The sequence below is a fragment of the Podarcis pityusensis genome (genome assembly GCF_964106645.2).
Source record: "Podarcis pityusensis genome assembly, chromosome: 6".
Taxonomy (NCBI): domain Eukaryota; kingdom Metazoa; phylum Chordata; class Lepidosauria; order Squamata; family Lacertidae; genus Podarcis; species Podarcis pityusensis.
In genome coordinates, this window is record NC_138030.1 from 93,686,907 (window position 1) to 93,712,242 (window position 25,336).

The 25,336-nt window shown below is 45.5% G+C and overlaps 1 protein-coding gene and 1 long non-coding RNA gene across 8 annotated transcripts in view; one reads left to right on the forward strand and one right to left on the reverse strand.

The window, feature by feature from the left end:
- The window catches only part of SEC16B (SEC16 homolog B, endoplasmic reticulum export factor), a 54,009-nt gene extending 41,289 nt beyond the window's left edge, over positions 1-12,720 (forward strand). For 4 of the 7 annotated variants that reach the window (XM_081012099.1, XM_081012098.1, XM_081012100.1 and 1 more), the window contains 7 exons: positions 769-836; positions 2,688-2,834; positions 5,394-5,492; positions 8,829-8,952; positions 9,157-9,221; positions 9,824-9,898; positions 10,950-12,720. In XM_081012099.1, the coding sequence (XP_080868225.1) occupies positions 769-836; positions 2,688-2,834; positions 5,394-5,492; positions 8,829-8,952; positions 9,157-9,221; positions 9,824-9,898; positions 10,950-11,021 (650 nt within the window). In that variant the 3' untranslated portion in view covers positions 11,022-12,720. The remainder of the gene's footprint in view (positions 1-768; positions 837-2,687; positions 2,835-5,393; positions 5,493-8,828; positions 8,953-9,156; positions 9,222-9,823; positions 9,899-10,949) is intronic. The other 3 variants (XM_081012101.1, XM_081012102.1, XM_081012103.1) reach the window with 3 other exon arrangements.
- The window catches only part of LOC308480697, a 386,007-nt gene that overhangs the window by 19,473 nt on the left and 341,198 nt on the right, over positions 1-25,336 (reverse strand). The window lies entirely within an intron of this gene.

Consider the following 25,336-nt stretch of genomic DNA (forward strand, 5'->3'; position numbering starts at 1 on the left):
TTAAACAAATAAGAACTAAAAACAAACAAGGACACGCAGTTAAAACAACTGTAAGAGCAAAAGAACTAAAATACTCATAGTTAAAACAACTATAAGAGGCTGCAGAGTAAAAAGCCTCTTAAATAGAGGACACTCACAACATTAAAAACTGCTGTGCAGATATGGTTAAAACAGACAATTAAAACAATGTACAAATGATTGTCGCTCCTCTTTTGCAGGTGGAGGGGCTCCTAAGCATTTAACAGCTGCCTGACAGTCTATATCACGCATAGGCAAACTCAGCCCTCCGGATGTTTGGAGACTACAATTCCCATCATCCCTGACCACTTGGTCTTGTTAGCTAGGGATCATGGGAGTTGTAGGCCAAAAACATCTGGAGGGCCGAGTTTGCCTGTGCCTGGTCTATATGATGGAGAACGCTTCACCCGTAAAATTTCAACCTCTCAGGCTGGTTTTTTTTAAAGGCATAGGAGCCCTGTCTCAACATAGAACCAGGCACTATTGAAACAGCAGGACTTGCTTCCCAGCAGACATGCTTAGGATTGGGAGGGGGGCGGGGGGAAAAGCAGGTCCCTGCTTTTGCGGAAAGGCGTAAGAGTTCGCTTCCTGCTTCTGCCTTTGTTTGTTTGTACCTGGCAGTGCTTGTGTCCTGGACACTTTGGCTGCAGAGGCCATTTCCAGGGAACTGCCTCCTAACAGCTCTTGCCATTTTGAACTCCAGATCTTGGCTGGTGGGTACAATAAAACCTGTTCTGGTGTAATCTGCAGGGGGCACCGCGGAATCCTGTGGCCCGTACCACTTCCTGGGTGATCAGGAGAGCATTCCGGAGCATCAGGTGAGAGTTTGGGGGGGGGTAGCTGAACTATGGAACTCAGTGCCACAAGATATGGTGATAAATTGGATGGCTTTAAAGTGGGATTAGGCAAATCCACAGAGGATAAGGCTTACTTACAGTGGCTGTTAGGGGTGGAAAGATCTCTCCGTTTCTCATTTTAATCCAATCTTAAATTTAGTTCCCCACCTTTCTGAAGCAATTGGTGGATTTCCTTTTAATAGCTGCTCACGAGCATCCTTCAACATTTTTGTGCAAATTGCTCCTAATAAGCACCACTTCATATGCATTGTTGACCTGTTTTTTAAATGTTACTTTCACTAACATGTTAGGTTTTTATGCACACTTTCACCTAATACAATCACTTTTGTGATCTTTGGATGGCTGGAGAATTGCATCACAAAATCTGGATGAATTTTGAAAGTATGAATTTCGAAGAACCGTTGTGTTTCAATTGTCATATTATTTTGGAAGGTCCAAATTTGATAAACCTCTGCTTCCAATGTGAAATGAATTTAATTTCTGCTAGTCATGATGGCTAAAGCCACTGGGAAAGGGCAACTGCCTGTATGTCCTGCTTGTGAGATTCTCAGATGGGGAGATACGCCTTTGGTTTGACCCAGCAGGGCTCATCTTCTTATTACTGCTTTGTTCTTGTTGACACATGCACCTACACTTCTCAGCTAACGTGTCGCTGCCCTTGCCCTCCTGTGGCGCAGTGGGTCAGTGCGTCTGTCTGCTAACCAGAAGGTTGGTGGTTTGAGCCCACCAGGGACGGCTGTGGGCAGGATTCCTGCATTACCCCGGGGGTTGGACTAGATGACCCTCGGGGCCTCTTCCTATCTGATTCTTTTTTGTGCCTGCTTGAAAACATTCTTGTTTGGACAAGCCAACCCAAATGCTTAGAAAATTGAGGGAATTTTAATCTGTTTCAGTATTTTAACTTTTGTATGTTTTAAAGTAGGGTTGTGAATTTTTCTTGATTGTACTGTATTGCTCTTAATCTTTTGTAAACCGCTTTGAGGTTGTTGGTTAATAATAATAATAATAATAATAATAATAATAATAATAGCAACATAGTGATAATAATAATTATAGTAATAATAATAAATAATAATAATAATAAATTTTATTTAGACCCCGCCCTCCCCAGCCAAGACCTGGCTCAGGGCAGCTAACACCAGATATAAAACAATTGATTAAGATACAACTTAAAAACAAGATTAAAATACAACATTAAAATTCAGCCTCATTTCAATAGAAACTCAAATCAAAAACTTTTGGGGGATGAAAACGTCAAATCTTCATCAAGGCCAACTATTCAGACTGGTCCTACATGGGCCAGAAAAAAGCCAGGGAAGTCCCCAAATAGGAGTTCCATCACAGAAGGAGAAAGGAAAAAGGAAAGGGGGAGGGGATCAAGTAGATTCCAAGCCAAAGGCCAGGCGGGACAATCAAACATTATTTTATTAAATAAACAAACGGTGAGCTATGTGGTCTAGTGGAATGCCAGGGGAGAGCTGTTGCTTTAATTGTTACACAACATTTTAATTTTTCTTTAAACTATACAGCAATTTCAAAAAGTAAGTGGGTTCAGGAAACTTGGGCTCATGTCCCAACTCTGCCATAGCAGGACTTCCTTTGTGACTTGTCCGAGGCTGCCATGTTCCGGCCTCATTTGGCCCTTTCCGCTCCCACAGGAGAAATACTGATCTGTCTCACAGGACTCTTGTGATGGTGAGTGATGTCAGGAGAGGCCCTTAGGGGATAAGGTTACAGTATAAACCGGTAAGATGAAGCCACGAAGTTTTTTCAGTGAAGAGAACCTGCTCCATGTTTTCTTTTTGGTGCCAGAACACTTTAAATGCCCGGAGCCGGACCATTTCTGAGAGTTCCACAATATCCATGGTTGAGGATTCCCCACAGCTCCCAGAAGCATCAGGGGAGGAAGCCACATCAGAGAAGCTAACACAGGATGAAACGGAACAAAAAGAAGCAAAGGTGAGGCATCTGACTGAGAACGGCACCTGCGATGTCTGAAAAATATGCCCAGGCCCACAGGATTTCATTTCTGCTTTGCAGCAGATTAGGAAGGACAGAATCATGTCCTCTTGGATTTAGAGCCACGATCAAGGTCTAATTCACCTTTCAGGTGGCTGGGAGGATTGCAATTAATTCATTCATATAGAACTTCACACAGCCTTTAAGTACAGCCCAGTTCTATACATGTTTCCTCAGAAGTGACTCTCGCTGTGTTTAGCTTGTGGCCAGGTAAGTGTGCATAGGGTTTGTAGTCTTAATGTATGGGGTTCTTTGTCCTGAACATACCAGTAGCAGACGGTGTGGTGGGGCGTGGGGCAGAAGCACTTACCAGACCTCCCGGCAGCTGAGTCACTGCCGCTTACTGGAGTGGGAGGGGAGAGATGGTGGGGAGGACAGGGCAGTGTGAATGCGCTGGCAGGAACGCCAGAGTGGCTCAGTAGGGCATTTTCACGGAGCTGATCTCATTCCGCCCGGTTGTGATGGACTCAGGCTCGGACTCGGAACCGGAGGAGTCTCAGTCTGCACCGGATCCTCTGCCTCAGGCGGCATCTGAACCAAGTCTGGGGCCTGACCCTGAAGAGTCCCAGTCTGCACAGGTTCCCCTGCAACAAGTGCCAGCTGGGCCGAGTCAGGGGCCTGAGCCTGCCCTGGCTCCAGATGCGGGGATTACCTTGTTGCCTTCAGCTGGGCAATCACTTACAGCTGCTCCACTACCAGTTGGGTCAGGGGAGGCTGAGGCGGCCTCTGGGTCTAGTAACCCACCGACGTCTCCCAAGCTGCAGAGACTCAGGTCTGAGAGCAGGAGAGACCTGAGTACTCGCAGGAGGAGTGCTCACCTTCAGGTGAGACAGGGAGGTGAGTCACCGGGGGATCAGGACCGGCCGTTACCCTGACAAAGATAAATGGCTGTCAGGCTCCACCCCAGGTTGCGGGAGCAACATTGCTGCTTGCTGGAACCTGCCTGAGACCCTGTGCCCGACCTAGCCTGGTTTCCTGCCTTGAGACTTGCCTTGGCCATGTTGAACTGACTCCTCACGGAATCCTTGGACCGCGTTGGACCTGGACCGCGTTGCTCGGGTTAACCCCTGGGCCCAGCACACTGGTAAACAGCAGTGACTCACCAGCTGGGAGGTCAGGGAAGTGCCTCTGCCTCTCAACACTGTCTCCTGCTGCACAATATGGTGATACCTGCTAGCTTAAAGGTAAAGGTACCCCTGACCATTAGGTCCAGTCGTGGATGACTCTGGGGTTGCGCGCTCATCCCGCTCTATAGGCCGAGGGAGCCGACGTACAGTTTCTGGGTCATGTGGCCGGCATGACTAAGCCACTTCCGAACAGCGCACGGAAACACCGTTTACCTCCCGCTGGAGTGGTACCTATTTATCTACTTGCACTTTGACTTGCTTTCGAACTGCTAGGTTGGCAGGAGCTGGGACTGAGCAACGGGAGCTCACCCCGTTGTGGGGATTTGAACCGCCGACCTGCTGATCGGCAAGCCCTAGGCTCTGTGGTTTAACCCACAGCGCCACCCACGTCCCTTACCTGCTAGCTTAGATGGTTTTAAAAGAAGAATTCAACAGCCATTGTCAGGATGAGGCAACGAGATTCTATTAGCCATGGTAGCTAAATGGAATCTCCATGTTGAGAGGCAGCATGAATGGCAGATAGCAGGGCAACAGCTGAAGGCTGCAGAACTTCGTGCCCTGCTTGGAGGCTTCCCGGAGGAAGCACCCAAATGGCATCTGTTGGAAGCTGAGTAGTGGGCAAGATGAACCGTGGTCTGATCCAGTAAGGCACTGCTTATATTCCTGTGTCACCAACAGGTGCGATTGGGGTTTCCTTCATCTGCTTGATATTCTCTCGCAAAGTCTAAGGGTATTTTCACAGACTTGTGCTTTTATAATTGGAACATAAAATCTATGGCTAGAACTTCACAATCATTTGTCTTCCACATTCTGTCCTGTATTACCGGTGTGTGTGTGTGTGTGTGTTTGTGTGTGAGAGAAGGGAGGGAGAGGGAGAACACGTCTCACATGTTCTTCTTGGTGTCATATGTGAAACTGAGTTAAGAATCTGGGACATTTCTTGTGTTCAGGCAGAGCAAAACAAGAAATTATTTATTTATTTGTTAAAGTATGTGTGCCTTGCAAAACATCAGGGTTTGCAGTACAAACAAATGACTGTCTACATGGGTTTTTGGTGCCTCTCTGTGTTCCTCTGGTGCTTATTAGCTCTCTTGAAGGAAGAAAAAGCTACCAGCTCTCTCACTCCAGATTTTGGGCAGGGTTCCCCTTCCAAACTCTGCCAGCGGAAGTCTTGTACAAGAGCTTCTGCTTGTGTAACAGGGCTCCCCCCCACATTCTCCTCCACCCCTTTGAAATTGCCTCTGAAGGGACCTGGAGAACCTGCAGAGCAGAGCTCAGGGAAAGGGGGTGGGTTGTTCTGTCTGGCAAGCTGATATACAGATGCAACATTTGCAATAGCACAGTGTTGAACCCACCCTTTCTATTTTTCCAGGCCTCTGGGTCTGGCTGGTTCCGTTGGTTCCGATCGAAACCCTCTAAAGAAGCTGAACCCTCCAAAAAGGTACCATCTGCTGCTGCTCCAGATTCTCAGGTAATGCAGGATCTCTTTAAGAGGAATTTTCTGCTTGCTGCAGAATTCAAAGTGTTGGTGCTGACCTTTAAAGCCCTAAACGGCCTTGGTCCTGTATCCTTGAAGGAGTGTCTCCACCCCCATTGTTCTGCCCGGACACTGAGGTCCAGCGCCGAGGGCCTTCTGGTGGTTCCCTCACTGCGAGAAGTGAGGTTACAGGGAACCAGGCAGAGGGCCTTCTCAGTAGTGGCACCCGCCCTGTGGAACGCCCTCCCACCAGATGTCAAAGAGAAAAACAACTACCAGACTTTTAGAAGACATCTGAGGGCAGCCCTGTTTAGGGAAGCTTTTAATGTTTAATAGACTATTGTATTTTAATATTCTGTTGGAAGCCGCCCAGAGTGGCTGGGGAAACCCAGCCAGATGGGCGGGGTATAAATAATAAATTATTATTATTATTATTTTATTATCAGAAGAACCCCACACCCAAAGTTCCTCAGCATTTCCTAACAACTACCATTGTGGTCTGCACACTGATAAACATCCATGGGGCCTCAGGGTTCTCTGGTGCACAGCCTGAAAATGGCTGCCACAGATCCACGCAAGGAGTGTAGTTCATAAACGCCTGTTGTGTGTTGGTGTCATGAGACATTGGTGGACTTAAAATTGTAGTATCAGAAATGAAGTGGAAAGGAAAGAAGGGTGGAGGAAGAAATTTTGCGTAGATTTTGTCTGTTCGATAATTCACATCGCATTTAGAATTCTTTGGCAAGGACTGAAATAATAATAATAATAATAATAATAATAATAATAATAATTAATAATAATAATTTATTATTTGTATCCTGCCCATCTGGCTGGGTTTCCTCAGCCACTCTGGGCGGCTTCCAACAAAGACCAAAAATACACTAAAATATCACACATTAAAAACATCCCTGATGTCTTCTGAATGTCAGGTAGTTGTTTTTCTCTTTGACATCTGATGGGAAGGCGTTCCACAGGGCGGGCGCCACTACCAAGAAGGCCCTCTGCCTGGTTCCCTGTAGCTTTGCTTCTCGCAATGAGGGAACCGCCAGAAGGCCCTCGGCGCTGGACCTCAGTGTCCGGGCAGAACAACGGGGGTGGAGACGCTCCTTCAGGTATACTGGGCCGAGGCCGTTTATGGCTTTAAAGGTCAGCACCAACACTTTGAATTGTGCTCGGAAACGTACAGACAGCAACAGACCTGGGCTTTAAAACTAACAAAATGAATTTCATTAGAGACAAATGTAAGGTTTTGCACTTAGTAAGGAAGAACCAGCTGCACAAATATAAAATAGGAGACACCTGGCTTACTAGCAGTACATGTGGAAAAGATCTAGGGGTCTTGGTGGACCACAAGCTTAACGTGAGTCAACAGTGTGATGCAGCAGCAAAAAAAGCTAATGCTATTCTAGGCTGCCTTAACAGAAGTATAGTGAAGTAATAGTACTACTCTATTCTGCCTTGGTCAGACCACAGCTGGAATAATGTATCCAGTTCTGAGCACCACAATTTAAGAAGGATGTTGACAAGCTGGAGAGTGTCTAGAGGAGAGCATCCAAGATCATCAGGGGTCTGGAAACCATGCCTTATGAGGAACGATGGAAGGAGCTGGATATGTTTAGCCTGGAAAGAGGAGTGTGAGAGAAGATATGACAGCCATCTTCAAATATCTCAAGGGCTGTCGCATGGAGGATGGAGCAGGCTTGTTTTCTCCTGCTCTGGAGGGCAGGACTCGAACCAATGGCTTCAAGTTGCAAGAAAGGAAATTACGGCTAAAGATCAGGAAGAACTTTCTGACAGCAAGGGCTGTTTGCCAGTGGAACAGTCTCCCTCAGGAAGTGGTGGGCTCTCCTTCCTTGGAGGTGATTTAGCAGAGGTTGGATGGCCATCTGTCATGGATGCTTTAGCTGAGATTCCTGCATTGCAGGGGGTTGGGCTAGATGACCTTTGGGATCCCTCCCAACTCTACAATTCTATGATTCTATGACAGAGAATAAAGGAGGAGGAAGGGGCACAGTTCAGGAATGCCAGAGGAGGAGCGAACAGGAGCGATGGAAAAGGATTAGGGAATTGTCCAGGTTACTGAAGTTCATCTGCTGGAACTCTGACTTCTCAGTTTTATTAGTCCAGGGTTTCCCAAACTGTGGATTTGTGGTTGTAGACGGGAAATGGCGCATCCATATGTTAAATATTCACATTGATTTCCAATTGTACTTTTTTTTAACCGCTTCTTGTATTTCCTCCGTTGTGTTTTATCGTATTACAATTTGAATTCTGTGGGATTCAAATTGTAGTAGAGCAAAATACAATATATGACATAAAAGAGGCAATTAAAAATCATATAGCATTATCACAGTGCATTACAATTGCTACAACAGGCTGAATAATCCTTTACTGCTTTGGCAGGGGGTTGGACTCGATGGCCCTTGTGGTCTCTTCCAGCTCTATGATTCTATGATTCTATACTGGCCTGCCAATAACTTCAGCGACATCCAAGAGTTGGGGGGGGGGGGGCGGCGAACCACTTTATAGGACCTTGCTTCATATTTCCAGGGTTGTCTCCTCTGAAAGATGCCTCTCAAATCCTGTATTCTGTTCCCAATTCCCTGTGTCATTATGGTGATCCTGCAGGCATGTGGCTTGTCATAGGTTTTCGTGATGGTGGTAAAAAAATAATGACCAGCTCCCCTGATAGCAAGCTCAGTTGGTGAGTGCTAACAGGGTTGCAGGCAAATGAAGAAACCAGAGGGAGGTATCAGCATGTACTACAAGGTTTGTGAAAGTACAAAACAAAACAAAACAAGTTAGGGAAACCACAGTCCCCCAAGTCAAGTGCAGGATCTAGTACTGAGTGATCAATTTAAAAAATACATTAAAAAAAGAAGTGGTGGGGGAATCTGTTGGGATCCTAACAAAGGTAAAGGTAAAGGGACCCCTGACCATTAGGTCCAGTCGTGGCCGACTCTGGGGTTGCAGCGCTCATCTCGCTTTATTGGCCGAGGAAGACGGTGTACAGCTTCCGGGTCATGTGGCCAGCATGACTAAGCCACTTCTGGCGAACCAGAGCATCGCATGGAAACTCTGTTTACCTTCCTGCTGGAGTGGTACCTATTTATCTGCTTGCACTTTGACGTGCTTTCGAACGGCTAGGTTGGCAGGAGCAGGGACCGAGCAACAGGAACTCACCCCGTCGCAGGGATTCGAACCGCCGACCTTCTGATCGGCAAGCCCTGTGGTTTAGCCCCCAGCACCACCTGTGTCCCTCCTAACAAAGGTAGACTGAGGGTAAATTCTACCTGGCTCCATCACTGATATGTTATTTCCGTTCTGCAGCAGCAGGTGACTTCACAACCACCCCTTCCTCCTGTGGAGGAGACAAGGCCTGCATTACTTCCTCCTCCAGCTGCTCCTCACCTGCCACCCACAGGTGTCAACCCTCTCCCCAGAAGCTCTCTTCGTAAGTATCTTCCTGTGTGCGTTGCAGAATGTGTTCTTGATGGGTGGTAATAAAGGCTGTTTGTGTATGAACCTTGCTGTGGCCCATAGGACCCCACAAATAACTCTGGAGGGATCCCCCAGTCTTTTGTAGAAGCTTTTGTGGGGAGTGGTAAGGCCCCCTTGTACAAACTGAAATAATCTCATTGCACTTTTTTCGTCACAGGGGCCAAAACTCCACTGGGCCATAGCAGCAGGGAAGGCTCCATGTTTCCAGATGCTGGAGGCCAGGTGAGAGAAAGTGGAGGTAGGAATAACATGTTCCTTGTGAGGAGAGGCCTCAACTTTGGAAAACTGCTCCTCTGAATCTGTGTTGACAGAAGTGCAAATCCAGCTGCCTTGAGAGCATTTCTCCCAATATAGTAAAGGGACTGCTGACCATTAAGTCCAGTTGCAGACGACTCTGGGGTTGCGGCGCTCATCTCGCTTTATTGGCCGAGGGAGCCGGCGTACAGCTTCTGGGTCATGTGGCCAGCATGACTAAGCCGCTTCTGGCAAACCAGAGCAGCACACGGAAACAACCTTTACTTTCCCGCCGGAGTGGTACCTATTTATCTGCTTGCACTGGTGTGCTTTTGAACTGCTAGGTTGGCAGGAGCTGGGACAGAGCAACAGGAGCTCACCCTGTCGCGGGGATTCGAACCGCCGACCTTCTGATCGGCAAATCCTAGACTGTGTGGTTTAATCCACAGCACCACCCACTTATCTCCCAATATAATGCCCTGCATTTCTGGTGGTTCTGCTGCCCCCTTCCTCCTTTGCCCGCCCCCCAACAACGGATCCTGGCATCTTCGCTGGGTTTCACGCCTTGGCTCTTCTGCTTCATGTTTCAGGCTACTTTCTCCATCCCTGATCATGTGCCTCCACCCCCAAGAGGAGGGGCAGTTCCACTTTACCGTCCTGCTCAGGTATGGTTTCTGCGCATGTGCATTCCCGCAATGTTGTAAAGAAATAAACTCTAGTAATGATGGTAACAACCGCAGCAGCAATGTAAGAATTGTTTTCTTGGGTGAGGCCAGGTATCCCTCCTTGTTCAGCCTTCTGCAAAGGGTAGACCATGGGTAGGCAAACTAAGGCCCGGGGGCCGGATCTGGCCCAATCGCCTTCTAAATCCGGCCCGTGGACGGTGCAGGAATCAGCGTGTTTACATGATTAGAATGTGTCCTTTTATTTAAAATGCATCTCTGGGTTATTTGTGGGGCCTGCCTGGTGTTTTTACATGAGTAGAATGTGCCCTTTTATTTAGAACGCATCTCTGGGTTATTTGTGGGGCATAGGAATTCATTCATTTTTATGTTTTTTTTCCAAAATATAGTCTGGCCCCCCACAAAGTCTGAGGGACAGTGGACCGGCCCCCTGCTGAAAAAGCTTGCTGACCCCTGTTTGGGCTATCAAGTTCCTTGAGAGCCTGACTCATAGGGGTGATAAGGCATTCAGTCCAACAACAACTGGAGTAGCCAAGTTGGGGAAGTGTGTTCAAGTCCAGCTCTCTTGTTCAAGCGGCAGCCTGTTGTTAGCGCATGGGGCGGGGGTTGCCTTTCCTGCTCTTTCTCACTGGAGCTATATTGCTTATCCACGTGTAGGTTACACTTGGATAAGAACCATGATACCTCTCCATTGTAGGTTTTTGGGTTTCATGGACAGTTACCATTTTGCAAAGGTCCTTTGTCAAAGCTCATGAAGCACGTCTGATGCAGGTGCTGGTTTGAGTGTAGAGCTGTGCTGAAGGCTGGCCCTGCCATCATGTAGAGGGAGAGCTAAGACTATTTGAGAGGGTGCGTGTCTAAAATTCTGTTAAGCATCTCAAAATCCATGACTATAAAATGCATGAAAATGGAGGCTTTGTATCCAAATGGGTTGCATGTGCAAATGTTTATTTAATTAATTCCATGTGCTTCTGGGCTGCATTATTTTTGAAGGGTTTGCGATAGAAATTCTGCTTAATTCTTTCTTTAACAGGTTACCACGCCAGCAGCCTCAGGCACCGGCCCAAGGATTTTTCAGCGACGCTACCCACCTCATCCCCAATAATACATATGTGCGTGTGTGTATGTATTAACTACGCAGATGTTTCTGCCCTCTGGCAGATCAGAAACCATCCGCTTGCCTGAAGAAAACCAGTCCGATCTGAGTTAGGCAGCTGGCTGCCCGTTCCTTCCCCTCATCCTCTGGTATTGCAGCTCTGTAGCCAAAGAGTATAATCAAAAGTTTGAGGGGGTGAAGGTATACCTTCCCCCCTTTTTGTTTGTTTAAAGTGTTGTTAAGCAGGTGCTATTCAGGTGCAACTCTTTTCATGTGCAACAAGAACAAAAGGAAAGGTATCTCAGGTCAGCCCTGGGGAGGCCAGAAGTTAATCAAAAGGGAAATAAAGGATGACTCCCACTTCCTTTTATAGAATGGGACATTCTCCCACTGAAGTGGGGTAAGGATTGCAGCCCTATTTTTCAAGGAGATGAGAAGCTCTGGAAAAACAAGGTGGAGTTGACTCTCTCCATGGCCAGTAGACACAGCTGGTCATGATCCAGTCATAAGGAAGAATAACTGAGACTCCTTTTGGGGAATGGGGAACCTCTCCTCCTTTAGGATGGCTGCTGCCATACTTTCAGACCCACTTGACGTCTATTTAGTGTGAATAAATCTTACAAGGCATGCAGCTGACCTCTGTGGATATTTACTTAGAAGTAAGTCCGATGAAGCTTGCTCCCATGAAAGTGGGGGTGCTGAGGCTGCAATCCTACATACACTTACTCGCGACAAAAGCCATTGAACAGAATAGGACTTACTTCTAAGTAAATATGCCTAGGGTCACACTTTGGGGTTGCAATCCTATGATCCTTTGCTTGGGTGCAAACCACTTAATTTTGAGCAAATGTGCCCAGGATTGGACGCACTACAGGAGGCTGAACCCCTGAAACAGCTTAATCATTTGGGAATAAGTCAACTTATGTGTGAATTGAGAGTACACGGACTCGTGTAAAACGATCAGGCTGCAAAAACTACATTTGGTTGGATGTAATTCCCACTGCCCAATGAATGACTGTGATCCCAATCCAACATGACTAAAAAACAGAATAATAGTAACAAGCCCGTGAACTGGGTGGAGGTGAATATGAGATGGTGTCTCCTGAGTTGAGTCTCCTTTCTGCCTGGCTGAAGTGCTGCTGTCTGAGGACTTGCCGGTCTGTGAGAACTGCTATGCACATGCACGTGGAGAGGGCTTGGTATTGTGGTGGCCTCATCTTTCTCAGGTCTTCTCCAAAACCTCAATCACTGAGAAGGCTGGCCAACCTAGCATGCCTGAGAAAGGAAGACCTACGTGGACCAACTCAGCAGTAAGTAGACAACAACGTTACTTGGAGTGGTTTCAGAAAACCTCAGAAGAGCCCTGCTGGATCCGACCAAAGGCTCATCTACTCCAGCATCCTATTCTTGCAGCTGCCAACCACGTGCCGACGGAAAGCCTGCAAGCAGAGGGCAAGCGCAACAGGAATCTTGCAGGGAAAAGTAGGGAAATTTGCACCGTTCGTAGAGTTATTTGTAGGTTCCCAATTGCCCATGTGACGTATCTCTTTGTCATGTCTGGACTTTAGGGAGTATATTAGACTACTGGGTTGCCCTTTAACCCTGTGTTATCACCCTTCTTTGTTTTTTCTAATACAAAACAGTTGATGCTGCAAGTTATTGTCCCTTTCCCCCCACGTTTAAATAAAAAACAGTTTCGAAATTGAAATCCAGGCTTTTGTGTGTGTGTTGGTGTGAGTGTGTGCAGTGAACACTAGTAGACCCCCGGGACCACAACCTTACTTTCTTCCAGTGAAGAGGTGAGAGGATTACATAAGAAAAGTAGCCCTCCCCTACAACTGATGGGTCTCAGATGGCACACATTAGGCCATCCTTCCTATTGTTACACTTAATTTGTGGAGTAAATAAAGAACCCAATAGTTTGGTGTGCAGCTACTCCTTGAGAGTTAATAATAATAATTAATAATAATAATAATAATAATAATAATAATATTGTTTATACCCTGCCCATCTGGATGGGTTTCCCCAGCCACCCTGGGCGGCTTCCAGCAAGATATAAAAAATAATAAAATGTTGGACATTAAAAACTTCCCTAAGCCTTCAGATGTTTTCTCAAAGTTGTGTAATTCTTGGGCTTTAGTTTACACATGAGAAGACTTGGATTTTTATGGGCTACTGCTGTTTACAAACATGAGTACAGTGGTACCTCGGGTTACATACGCTTCAGGTTACAGACTCCACTAACCCAGAAATAGTACCTCGGGTTAAGAAATTTGCTTCAGGATGAGAACAGAAATCGTGCTCCGGCGGCGCAGCGGCAGCAGCAGGAGGCCCCATTAGCTAAAGTGGTGCTTCAGGTTAAGAACAGTTTCAGGTTAAGAACGGACCTCCAGAACGAATTAAGTACTTAACCCGAGGTACCACTGTAATCATAAATTTGTTGAGGGTGAGCTTCCTACGCCAGGCATGGCACCTCCAGGGACCTGTTCATCTGCTGCGCCTAGCTATGCATGGCAAGGGGAAAATTTCATTCGGCAGTTTTCTGGCCAAGAGCAGAAACCTTGCCTATTTGGGTGAGACCAAGGCATGTGCAACTAGGCACTCCATTCTGAGATGTAGCCAGCCAGGTACCCCTGGAAGCTCACAAGCAAGGCATGGAACAGAAGGCTTTCCCTTATTCCTTTGTTTGCTCCTATTGTTTTATGAGCAATTTATATGGAAATGGCATACAACATAGAAACCAGCCAAATTACGAACAAATAGATCCAGGGTTGTTGGTTTTTTTTGTGCCAATTACCTTTTATAATTATTTGTTTTTTGGGTGGGTGGACTAAAAGAGATTAGCATCTTTTTGGTTTTGTGGGCATTTTTAAAATGAATCCATCAATACACTGTAGAGGTATCCCTAGAAAACTAACCTGCAGAATTTTGGGATAGTTGCAGGAATTATGGGGTTAGGATAAATTGGGGAGTGGGGGACAGCTTCTGGGTTGTGTTCTGCTCAGCTGGCAAAAGATGACAAACGAAGGGGAAAGCTGGTTTGGCAGGAGTGGAAGAGTGGGAAAAAGGCCAAAAAATGGTGAGGAGGGGGAGGAGACACAGAGTTAGTACTTTGTTTTACTATTTGGCTATTTTAAAAGTTTACTCGCTCATTGATCCTCAGTTGTGTTGTTGGCCCTAATTGTTTTTTGTTTATTGGCTTGGTGGTGCTGAAGAGCCTCACACGCCTGCAATAATTGCTCAAAGTGTTTGTGAAGCTTTCCTTCTTAACTTTTCCTTTAGAGAAAAATAATTCACTTTGGCTGTAGCTGCATGAATTAATGCTGTACTAGAAGAAGCAAACAGAATGATTATTGCAAAATGCATAAGAAAACGAGAAATGAAAACAAGCCATTTATTTAAACAAAGCATTTCTATGGCAAAAGTACCGTATTTTTCCGTGTATAAGACTAGGTTTCTTTACCAAAAAAATTAGTTTAAAATTGGGGCTTGTCTTATATATGGGTAGTGCTGAAAGGTGTTTTCTTAATTTAGAGTCCCCCAAAATAGGTGGTGTCTTATACACGGAAAAATACAGTACATATGATACAATCACATTTTTCAAAGAACCAACTTTGCGTTAACAAAAAATCTAGTTCTTATAAAGATGTTCTTATAAAGATTGTTCAGTTTAAGTAAGAAACATTAAAACATATTTTCAGTGAAATTCACATTTCAAAAAATAATACAAAGTAACTGTCCTTAGAATTTCCAGCTTCTTTTCAATGGGAAAAAGTCTGCATTTTTTCTTATTCTGTATGAGAAATAAATGGAAAACATGAGATGCAAGATGAACTGAGGGACAAGAGTTAAGAAGACTAAATAAAACCTGTGCAATTTACAATGACCTTGGTTTTCTTTACGAAGCTGCTTTAGTACCATTAAGCACCACTATCCCCCTAATCATGTCGTGCAGTTTGAGAGCTGTGTAGGTAGGAGACACGGTTAGAAAAATAACAATGCATGGCAATGCTTGCCGTCATCACCTCAATAAAACAGTTCAAGGGACAGCACATTTCATCAGACATGACAGCAGAACAAGTTGTGCAATTACAATGGCCTGGCTGAAAGAGTTGCAAGTTTGGCTTGTTAACTTTTCACTGCTCCTGAAATCTGTACCACTAAATATTGCCAATACCACCAGGAAGCGGATGCCAATACCACCAGGAAGTGTGTTATCATCCACCCACCTTTTCCAATAAGCAGAACGGGGCTGGAACCTCATTGAGTCATGTATGACCCATGAATTTGGTTCATTTGGCTGCATCAGAAACTGGAATAGAGTTGACGACCCAGAATGGCTAATTTGCTTCTGTGGATGTTGCGTGGCATACTTCATGAACGCCATCCAGTTGTGCGCGACTGGCGCATTTGGGTTATTTGGATAGCTTGATCATTGTGTTCCGGGGCTGTTTTTCTGGAAGACTCTTTCTGGCCCAGAATGGATATCGGAACGTGGATTCTGTGGATGCTTTGATGCTTATTGCATCAGTGTCATCCAGTCATGCGTGTCTTGTGCATTTGGTTTGGTTGGGTCAGAAGCTGCCGTTCCATTCTGTTCTGCATGTGAAGTTGTTAATAAAAGTATAATATTGAAATGAGTTGCATTTTATGACATTGTCCTAAAGTTTTTCTAATACTTTCGCTGTTCTTGGCATAGTTTATATCATGAAATGGCCATCCTTAACAGAAACTCTTCAGATACAATGGATAAATATTATTTTCTTTTCTATTGGAATGGAATATGTGACAGGGCCTAGGAGTCATTTATACAATATTATCACATTTTTAATGGGGATGCAACTGTTTGTGTCAAGTGAAGACATGGAGATTTTGATTGCTGGCTACCTGCTAGCGCCTGAGATTTGCGGGTCAAACCAATCAGTCAGGGTTGGAGAATAAAACCAGTGGAATATGTGATTGGTTTAGTCAGAAGAAGGGGAATGGGTCTTTGAGGTTTTTTAAGAAGCTGGCAAGAATAAATTTGGAGAACATAAAACAACATTGTCAATGCTTCCCATTTTCCTTTGCCTTGAACCCCACCCCTTACTGAGTACTCTGAGAAGCCTCCATCCTCCCCTGCCATATTTTGCTTTCAGATATTATTATTTAGTGCATTTATATCCTGTCTTTCTCCCAAATTGGGATTTCCCCACCACATTTCTGGCTGGATCCTTAGCTGTTCCCCCAGGACAGTGATTGCAGTCAATAGATCCATTGAAGCTATTGAGACTTGTAGATTTGGGAAGTTAATTACGGGGAAGACACAAACTTCTGCATCGTGGAGGTATTCCTTTTTAACTAATTATCTGCTGAAGGGAAAGTGGCTTTCAACACAGCTTGAAATTAACACCCATATTTATATGAAAAAGGATCAGGGTTGTGAATTGGGTTATGACACTAGCAGACATTGTTTTCCCTAGTCTAACCACTGAAACTTTGTTCCTGCAAGTTTTCTGAATTGGGAATGCCAAAAACTTCCCAGCAACCACATTGGCTACAGCCATGGTACATTAAAAAGCAATAAAAATAATTGCCCACGTTCTGCCCCATTTCCAGGAGGGCTGGGCTACCTAGTGTTCCTAATCATTCATCATGTTCTTCAAGGGCCCCTAATTGGAATAAATTGAAAGATATGAATACATTTACTGAAAATAGATGTAAAAATTGCACCCCCATAGGATCTCCCGCCTTCTCTCCATGGAGGAGGTACAACTCGGCTTGTTTATCAATATGCATTATTGAAATAGTATGGGGCAATCTATCTTGGATGTCATGAACCCCCAAGAGAGCGGAAGACTTATTATGAGCTTTCCTCTGACTGTCTTGGCAATATGAAATTTGTGAAACTTCTACCTTTGTATACAAGTTTTTTTGAGAATACCGAAGAAACTGTGGTGTGAGAAACTGGCTTTGGAGGGCCTCTAGAAACTGGATGATCACCTGCGCTGGGAAGTCCCCATAGAGGTGGGGCAGGGCCAAGGCAGGAAACAGCAGTTGGAGGAATGCCCTGTCCTGGATCAAAGTGCCTTGCAGCCAAACCGTGAGATATTGCCGGGGTCTTAATGGCCTGGAGCAAAACCCCTTCTCCAGTGCTTCTGTCAGATGCACACTTCATCCACGGTGTTTCCTGTTAAAGATCTGAAGTTGCAGCTAAGAAAAATCCCTGGCATCAGACCCTCAGCTGTCTCACTTTAGGCTGCAGGTAAGGACTTGTATCAAAGGCTTGCTCCTCTTTAAAAAGAGAGAACCACAATCCCACAACAGAAACCTAGATGTCAGAGATAATATTTTAGCCATTTCCCCTGACATAATAGCAGATGAGTGTGTGTAAAGAAGTATGTGGTTGTTCTCTCTCTCTCTCTCTCTCTCTCTCTCTCTCTCTCTCTCTCCTACCTGAGAACCCTTTTCTAATCTCCATTGGTACACCCCAGACATAGATATATTGCCTCCATAAGAACTAGGCTTCCAATGTCCCAGGGAGCTGCGTTTAAAACTTACAGTTAATTAGGAACCCTGCTAAACAAGCAAGGTGGCTGGCCGGATGCTCTTAACATCCCTTAATCTATGTTGATAGTAGGAGGTCCTGGGGGGAGAAGCCTTTCACCTGGTAGCTGAGCAGCACTTGAATCCGGTGGATAAAAATTATGGATCACCAGGGCCTTCGCTGATGTAAGTAAGTACTCCATTGCATTATTGATGTGGTACAAATTGAAACTCCACAGCTTGCAGAAATGCAACACAATGGGCATTTTGCAGCTGCAGGGGGTAGGGGAAAATGGAATTTATTAGAGTGGGTCCTCTGTTCCACTAAATAAGGGGAGGGGAACAAGTCTTCTTTTCTTTTTAATCTTAGACTAGGAGCTATGTCCCTTTGTGCTTTACTCTTGCCAACCTACCCCTGCACATGAATTCTGTTAAGTTGTGGGTGAACATATCAGACGACACAGCGATTCTTCAAACAGCTCTTGTTTATTCACAGGCCAGAACAGAACTGAACTGAAGGGTTCAGCCAGCCTGCTTATATAGAGCTCCAATAGAACGCAACAGTAACCATTTTCTGTAACTATCCAATCACTGAATGTCACTTTCGATCCCTTATTTGCATATGTGGACCTGAACTATCTACAGTATCCCCCTGCTGGCCCAGGGTGAGAACTTCAGTACATAACAAATTCACTGCAGTTTCCTCTTCCCACCCCATTAAACTACTAAGCTCCCTATTCACCTTCCGCCAAATTATGAAACAGACAACCCTCCTATTTTGCAGCCCTGTTCATATCCCCACTTTCGTGTTCATCTCCTATCCCCATCCTATCCTATCCCTCCTTTTTAAGTGGCTGTTTTAACCAACAGCAGAAGTTTGAATAAAGGAGGGATTTGGAGAAGAAGGGTGGTTATAAGCAGCGGCAGAGATTTGAACCAGTGTGGCATGATGGTTAGAGTGCAAGACTATGACCTGGGAGACCAGGGTTCGAATCCCCACTCAACCATGAAGCTCCCTGAGTGACCTTGGGCCAGTCACCATCTCATAGCCCAGGGGTCAGCAAACGTTTTCAGCTGGGGGCCGGTCCACTGCCCCTCAGACCTTGTGGGGGGCCGAACTATATTTTGAAAAATAATAATGAAATATTTCGAAAAATAATAATGAATGAATTCCTATGCCCCACAAATAACCCAGAGATGCAGTTTAAATAAAAGGACACATTCTACTTGTGTAAAAAACACGCTGATTCCCAGACCATCTGCAGGCCGGATTGTGGGGCATAGGAATTCATTCATTTCCCCCCCCAAAAATATAGTCCAGCCCCCCACAAGGTCTGAGGGACGGTGGACCGGCCCCCGGCTGAAAAAGTTTGCTGACCCCTGGTTTAAAAGGTTTGAATACACTGAGAAGGGACTTTGGAAATGCTCTGTTGTGTTGTGTTTTAGCATTGGCAGAAATGGGTACAACATAGAAGCTATTTCTTTCTGTTAAAACTTTTTTTTAAAAAGCCTTCAGTGTTCCTCCTTTCCAGTCCAGTCAGACCTCTCCTGGTGTTTTAAGCCACCCCTTTCGCCCACTCGGCATTCCTCCCATGGCACGGCCACTTGCATTATATAAGCTGTCTTCTCTTTTGCTCTCCTATCTTGCCTTGACTTCATGCAAATGATGCAGCTCTACAGATCTTCCCATGGGGGCTGTGCGATGGCACTCTTACATTTTAATTCTATGCAAGGTACGTGCGAGGGAAAGAACACGTGGTTTCTACGCTTAAAACCCCAAGTTCGAAAAATAGCACCTCTAGTTAAAGGCACCTAAGACCATTCCGATGCAACCCTTGAAATGCTAGCTAGATTATATAAGGAAGCTTCTTAAAAAAATCCCATTCAAATGACATGGTTTGAGTCTATTGAGCCTAATGCTCCCTTAAACACAATTAACTGTCTTTTATATTTATTTATGGAAAACGGGTTACTCAAATCTGCTTATTTACTCAGAAGTGCACTGAATTTAGTGGGACTTACACACAAGTAAGTGGTGTGCACAGGACTGCAGCTTTCATTCTAGTGTGTTGAAAAACAACTTAGGGCACGGACATATCGGCTGTTTCCAATTGAAAATAGGGGTGGGGAACCTGAGTCCCAGGGGCCAAATCCAGCCCTCTCTTTCTAGGCCTTGTGTCTCTGCAAGCCACATTTCTCACTGGCGCTGCTATGTGCCTTCCTTGAGTGCTTTTGCCTGGCTAGACCCGGTCCTTCAAGTGTTATTGAAACCACTTGTTTGTCTTGATGGAGAGAAGAAGAAGAAGAGTTTGGATTTGATATCCCACTTTATCACTACCCTAAGGAGTCTCAAAGCGGCTAACATTCTCCTTTCCCTCCCCCCCCAACAAGCACTCTGTGAGGTGAGTGGGGCTGAGAGACTTCAGAGAAGTGTGACTAGCCCAAGGTCACCCAGCAGCTGCATGTGGAGGAGCGGAGAAGCGAACCCGGTTCACCAGATTACGGGGTCTTAAATTTCCCGGGTTTCAAAGGAAGCAGCTCCTCTCCCTCCCTCCCTCCCTGCCAGCCAGGGAGGAGGGAGGCTCCAACTGTGAGGCTTGGCTGCGTTGCTCACCCAATAAGGAGTCTAAGAACGACTGGGGGGTGGAGCTTGCATGCCTTGTGCTGATCAAATCGGCCGCGTTGCCTGGGGACTCGCCTTTGCTCAGCACTTCCCAGCGGGGAGGTGATGGTGGTTTTCCTTGCTGCATCCCCTTTGCCGGGTTGCTGCGCTGTGGGAACCACCGCGTGAGGCTTCGTTTGGCTGCTGGTTGGGCTTTTTGCCTTTGGCTCGGTGGGGCTCAGTAGTTGAACATACCTGTGCTTGGAAAATCCCTTATTTTGGCTGCTGATCCCTTATTTTCGAGGCTGCTGGCCCCTTATTTTCAAATCTGTAAGCTGACAGCTATGGAGAGAAGTGTGTGTAGAAATCTCCGACTTGCGTGTGGCTGGAATGTGGCCTACTGTTTAGTGGTAAAAGTCACACCTGCTACCCTACCCACATTTGCCTCTGACCATGTGCACCACTCGCATGTGGTCCCAGAGGAAGTGCAGCCCTCAGGCTAGAAAAACAGTTCCCCACTCCTGGCGCAGCCCATTCAAAGGGATGCGCCACCCATAACCCTTTGCAAAGAGCCTGGCGGGGGCAAATATTCCAAGGGGGGGGTGGAGGAGAAGGAGGGAGTTTGGAGGAAGGTGGTGGGGCTGGCAAGGGCAAGAGAGTGACAGTTCGGCAAAAGAGGTTGAAGGCATAAAACGGGATATGTCCATTACCTATTCATTATTCACTGTGTTCTTCAAACACCTACCTCCTCAGAGCATAATGGGGCAGCTGAAGCTGAGAGAGAAAAAGACCGCAGGGCTCCTGGAAAGCATTACCCTTGCAAAAGGATCAATAAAGACTTGAAACTGTGTGGAGAATAAAGCCTCGCTGTAATAGCCCTTTCAAGGACCATTCAGACGAAACCCTGCCCATCTCTTCGTCCAACAGAAGGTGTCTCTCTTTGCTTTAGAAGACAGCTCAGCTGCCCATTGGGAAATGTGGATAGGCCTAAGTGTTTGCAAAACAAAAACCAGAAGGTGATGCGACTTTGGCTCCTGGGGGCATACAGCATACACCTCCCCAAAATGAAGAGCATAGAACAGGGGTCAGCAACCTTTTTCAGTTGTGGGCTGGTCCACTGTCCCTCAGACCTTGTTGGGTCCTATTTTAAATAAAAGGACACATTCTGCTCATGTAAAGACACACTGATTCCAGGACCATCCACGGGCCGGATTTAGAAGGCGATTGGGCTGCAACCGGCCCTTGGGCCTCAGGTTGCCTACTCCTGGCATAGAACATTATTTAGACATCCTTCCCACCAAGAGGAAGGCTCAAATAGTTGCTGCTGGACTGTCTCACCGTCGGACAGAGAGCTGATGATCAGATGCCTCCCATCTAAACTGGAAAGTTACCACAGTGGTTTTGCATGTGCATTTTCCTGGAATCCAAAGTCTCACGAGGACCAGTGTGAAGGTAATGCTTGTTGCGCAAAAATGTTTATTGTGTGGGGCTCCATGTGACGGGCATCACGTTTGACCAAGATCACTAAAGTGTCCGTGTATACAGCATCGACACACTAGCATGGCGTGCTCCCAAGTCTAGGATTCCAGGCATAGATTCTGGACAAATGTTACGTTGGCCATATGCCGCCCTGCAGACATGTTCTGTGGTCAATATTAGGAAAGGTAGGGAAGCGCACCATAAAAAGCTGTGTGGTCTGAAATACCAGTCATCCCTGAAGCATATCCTTGTGTTTCAGACCACACTTTCCCCACCCCCTCTTGGGATTTCCTGTATCACTGGTTAGTTCCATGAGTCACTATTGGTACACACCAATCTTCCCCAACCTGGTGCCTTCCAATTTTTATTTTTATTTTATTTCAAAACCAAATAAATTACAAACATCAAATTCAAAATTTATATTCATTTTCTAACATAAGCCTATTACATAGATTACCTAAATTAAAATATATCTAATTGCTCTAGGCTTCCCTTTGCTATATGTAAATGCAACACAATTAACAAATTATATTATAAATGATATTATAGGTTCCCATATACCCCCCCACTCCCCTTCACCCATGTGTGATCTCAATATTTTACTTCTTCCATCTTGTTGTGTTGTTATAATTTGATAATTATTCAATCGATTCTATTATTATTTTCTTGCTTACCCCTGCACATTTTACACATTCTCTATTAATATTTCAATTTCGGAACCGTATTTTTTCATGTATTCCTTCACTCCATCCCGCTCTCTAATTACCTGGTGCCCTCCAGTTAGCAGGCTGGGGTTCATGGGAGTTGTGCTTTCACACAGTTGTATCCTTTCCTCCTTGCCCCCCATAACCTGCCCCCCCCCCCGTGCATTCAACGAGATCATTTGTCTGTAACAGCTGATCAATCTCTCTCCTGCACACTTCCATATCTTACCTGCTGCAATTTGCTGTTGACTTTTAGTAGGATCTTCTTAATCTAATAGGCTATAAAATTCTCCTTAAGAGATCATCACTGACAGTTATGATAAGCAAAGGCAGCCTCCCCAAAAACCAAATTGTTGTATCAAGTCAGTGCTCTTTGCAAGAGCTTGTGTGCAAATTTAAAATGAGCAAGACAGAAGACCGATATTCAAATCCCTAATCGGCCATGATGATCACTAGCTCTCAGCCTATCTTCCTTCCTCACAGGGTTATTCTGATGGTAAAATGGGGAGGAAACATGCATGCCACCTTGAACTCTGGGTGCAAGTTGAGATACAAATGTGATAGTTAGAAGAAATCTTGTCTCCACAAGCTTGAGTGAGGACAATAACAACACTATTCACAGCTTCGATGCCTGCTCATTATAGACCAGGTAACACTGACACTGTGGCATTGAAAGAACTCTGATTCCACCTTAACAATCCTGGCTTTTACCTAATAATCCTGGGAGCTGTAGTTCAGGGTGCTGAGAGTTTTTAGGAGACCCCTCAGGGAGCTGTGGCTCTCAGCATCCTCAAGAGACTACAGTTTCCAGAATTGGAAACCATAACTGTTAACATGGCATAGGAATGCGTTAATGTATGGATTGGATGTGACCTCAGTTCACATTTGCAGTGTTGCTATGGTAACTTCTCCCAACATCATTATTTGGGGGAGAGGGAAGAATAAAGGTGGGGGTGAGCCGCGTGAAAATCAGCTTGATAATGCAAGATATTCCTGAGTGGGTAGAAGCGTTGCTTGTGTGTACAGCTCATTGTCTTCAAGGAAACTTGGGTAGTTTCTTTTATACTTTTGGTGAACTTTGGTGTGTGGTGAATTTAGAAATCAAATGTAATGGTTAGTCCATCCTTCATTCTAATACAGTCAGAGTTGTCACTTGAAACCTTAAAATGTATATTATTAAAGGTCACCTCTACACTGTATCAGTAAAAACTAAGAATTGCCCAAAACGTTTCCCTTTTAAATCGATTTCCCCACAAACTGATACGCTATACACATGAATATTTATTTTTTTTTAAAAAAAGAATGAGTACTGAGAAAGGCAAAAGTCAGATGTGACTTGCTAGTATTTAGTATGGGATTAACTGCAAGTATGGATCTTTCTGGGACGCGGGTGGCACTGTGGGTTAAACCACAGAGCCTAGGACTTGCCGATCAGAAGGTCGGCGCTTCAAATCCCCGCGACGGGGTGAGCTCCCGTTGCTCGGTCCCTGCTCCACCTAGCAGTTCGAAAGCACGTCAAGTGCAAGTAGATAAATAGGTACCGCTCCCGTAGGAGGGTAAACGGCGTTTCCGTGCGCTGCTCTGGTTCGCCAGAAGTGGCATAGTCATGCTGGCCACATGACCCGGAAGCTGTACGCCGGCTCCCTCGGCCAATAAAGCGAGATGAGTGCTGCAACCCCAGAGTCGGCCACGACTGGACCTAATGGTCAGGGGTCCCTTTACCTTTACCTTATGGATCTTTCTAATTTCTTGTGGTGTGTTCCAACGGACATAGACTCAGGGAGGACTCATTGACATGGACTTAAATTCTCCCACCTTCTCTCCACCCTGCTCTGTGTACTGGCATTTTGGTTTGACCCTCCCGAAATCTCTTGCCCTGACTCACTGAAACTTGCCATTGTCAAGTGTCAGGGAAGTCTCATCTATCCACTTAATATTATTGCCTTGGGCTTGGTATGAGGCATTTTGTTCAATAAAGCAGATACTTTGATTTGTGGGAATTTTTGTATATCTCCCCCTTTTGATCACACACACCCTGATCCTCTCCTCTGTCATGCTTTTGGGATCTGCTGTTAAGATCAGGAGGGGCAAGCCACACTCAGCCTGGAGTCACAGACTGTAAAAATATTCAGTTGACAAAAAACCTTTTGGGCTTAAAGGTTTTCTGTGTAGCTCCAAAATGCAGGGAAATTACAGCTGTGCCCTCAACAGATGCATTATTTAGGCAATGACATACACACCAGAGTATTACTGCACATGTGGATCACACATATCTGATTTCTCTCTGTGCACTTTTGAGCAAATTTGTCCACACGAGTGATTTAAATGGAAGTGTTTCCCTTCCACATAATGAGCAGGACTCGCACTGTGTGGTGTTGTCCCTTGCATTCAATTACTACTTCCCCACCCTCTCTGAATTCCGGAAACCTGAGGTCCATTGTGGGCATACACAAAGGTCTGTGCATGGCAAACTTGTTTTTATTTTTATTTTTGAGATATATGTTTTCCAGTATACCACACTTGCACAAAACAGTGGGTTAAAAAACTGAAACATGTGCCCCCCCCCCCACAGCCCACCAAGATCTACCCTACTAATGGAAGTAGGGGGTGCCGTGATAGATGGCACCTGGATCTGCACCACAAATTTAAAGCACATGCAATGCACATTTGAAAGCACATGGCTTCCCTGGAAGAATCCCGGGAACTGTAGTTTGTTAAGGGTGCTGGAAATTGTAGCTTGGTGAGAGGGGAAACTATAGCCCTGGCATGTTGCTTTAAATTTTGGGTGGCAGGAACTTTGTTCAGAGCTTTCCTTGCATAGCTGTTTGTTAGAAATGCCGTCTGGCTCATCGGACTTGCTACTGGGCATTGAGCGGTTCTGTGAAACCGGAGATTGGAAGGTTTTAATCTCCAGCATGTCCTGTTCAGTCAGCCTGCTTACTTCGGCAGGTGAATGTATTGTGTTGGCTGCACATCAGCAGTAAAAAAAAAAAAAAGCTTTTAGCATTCCAGGG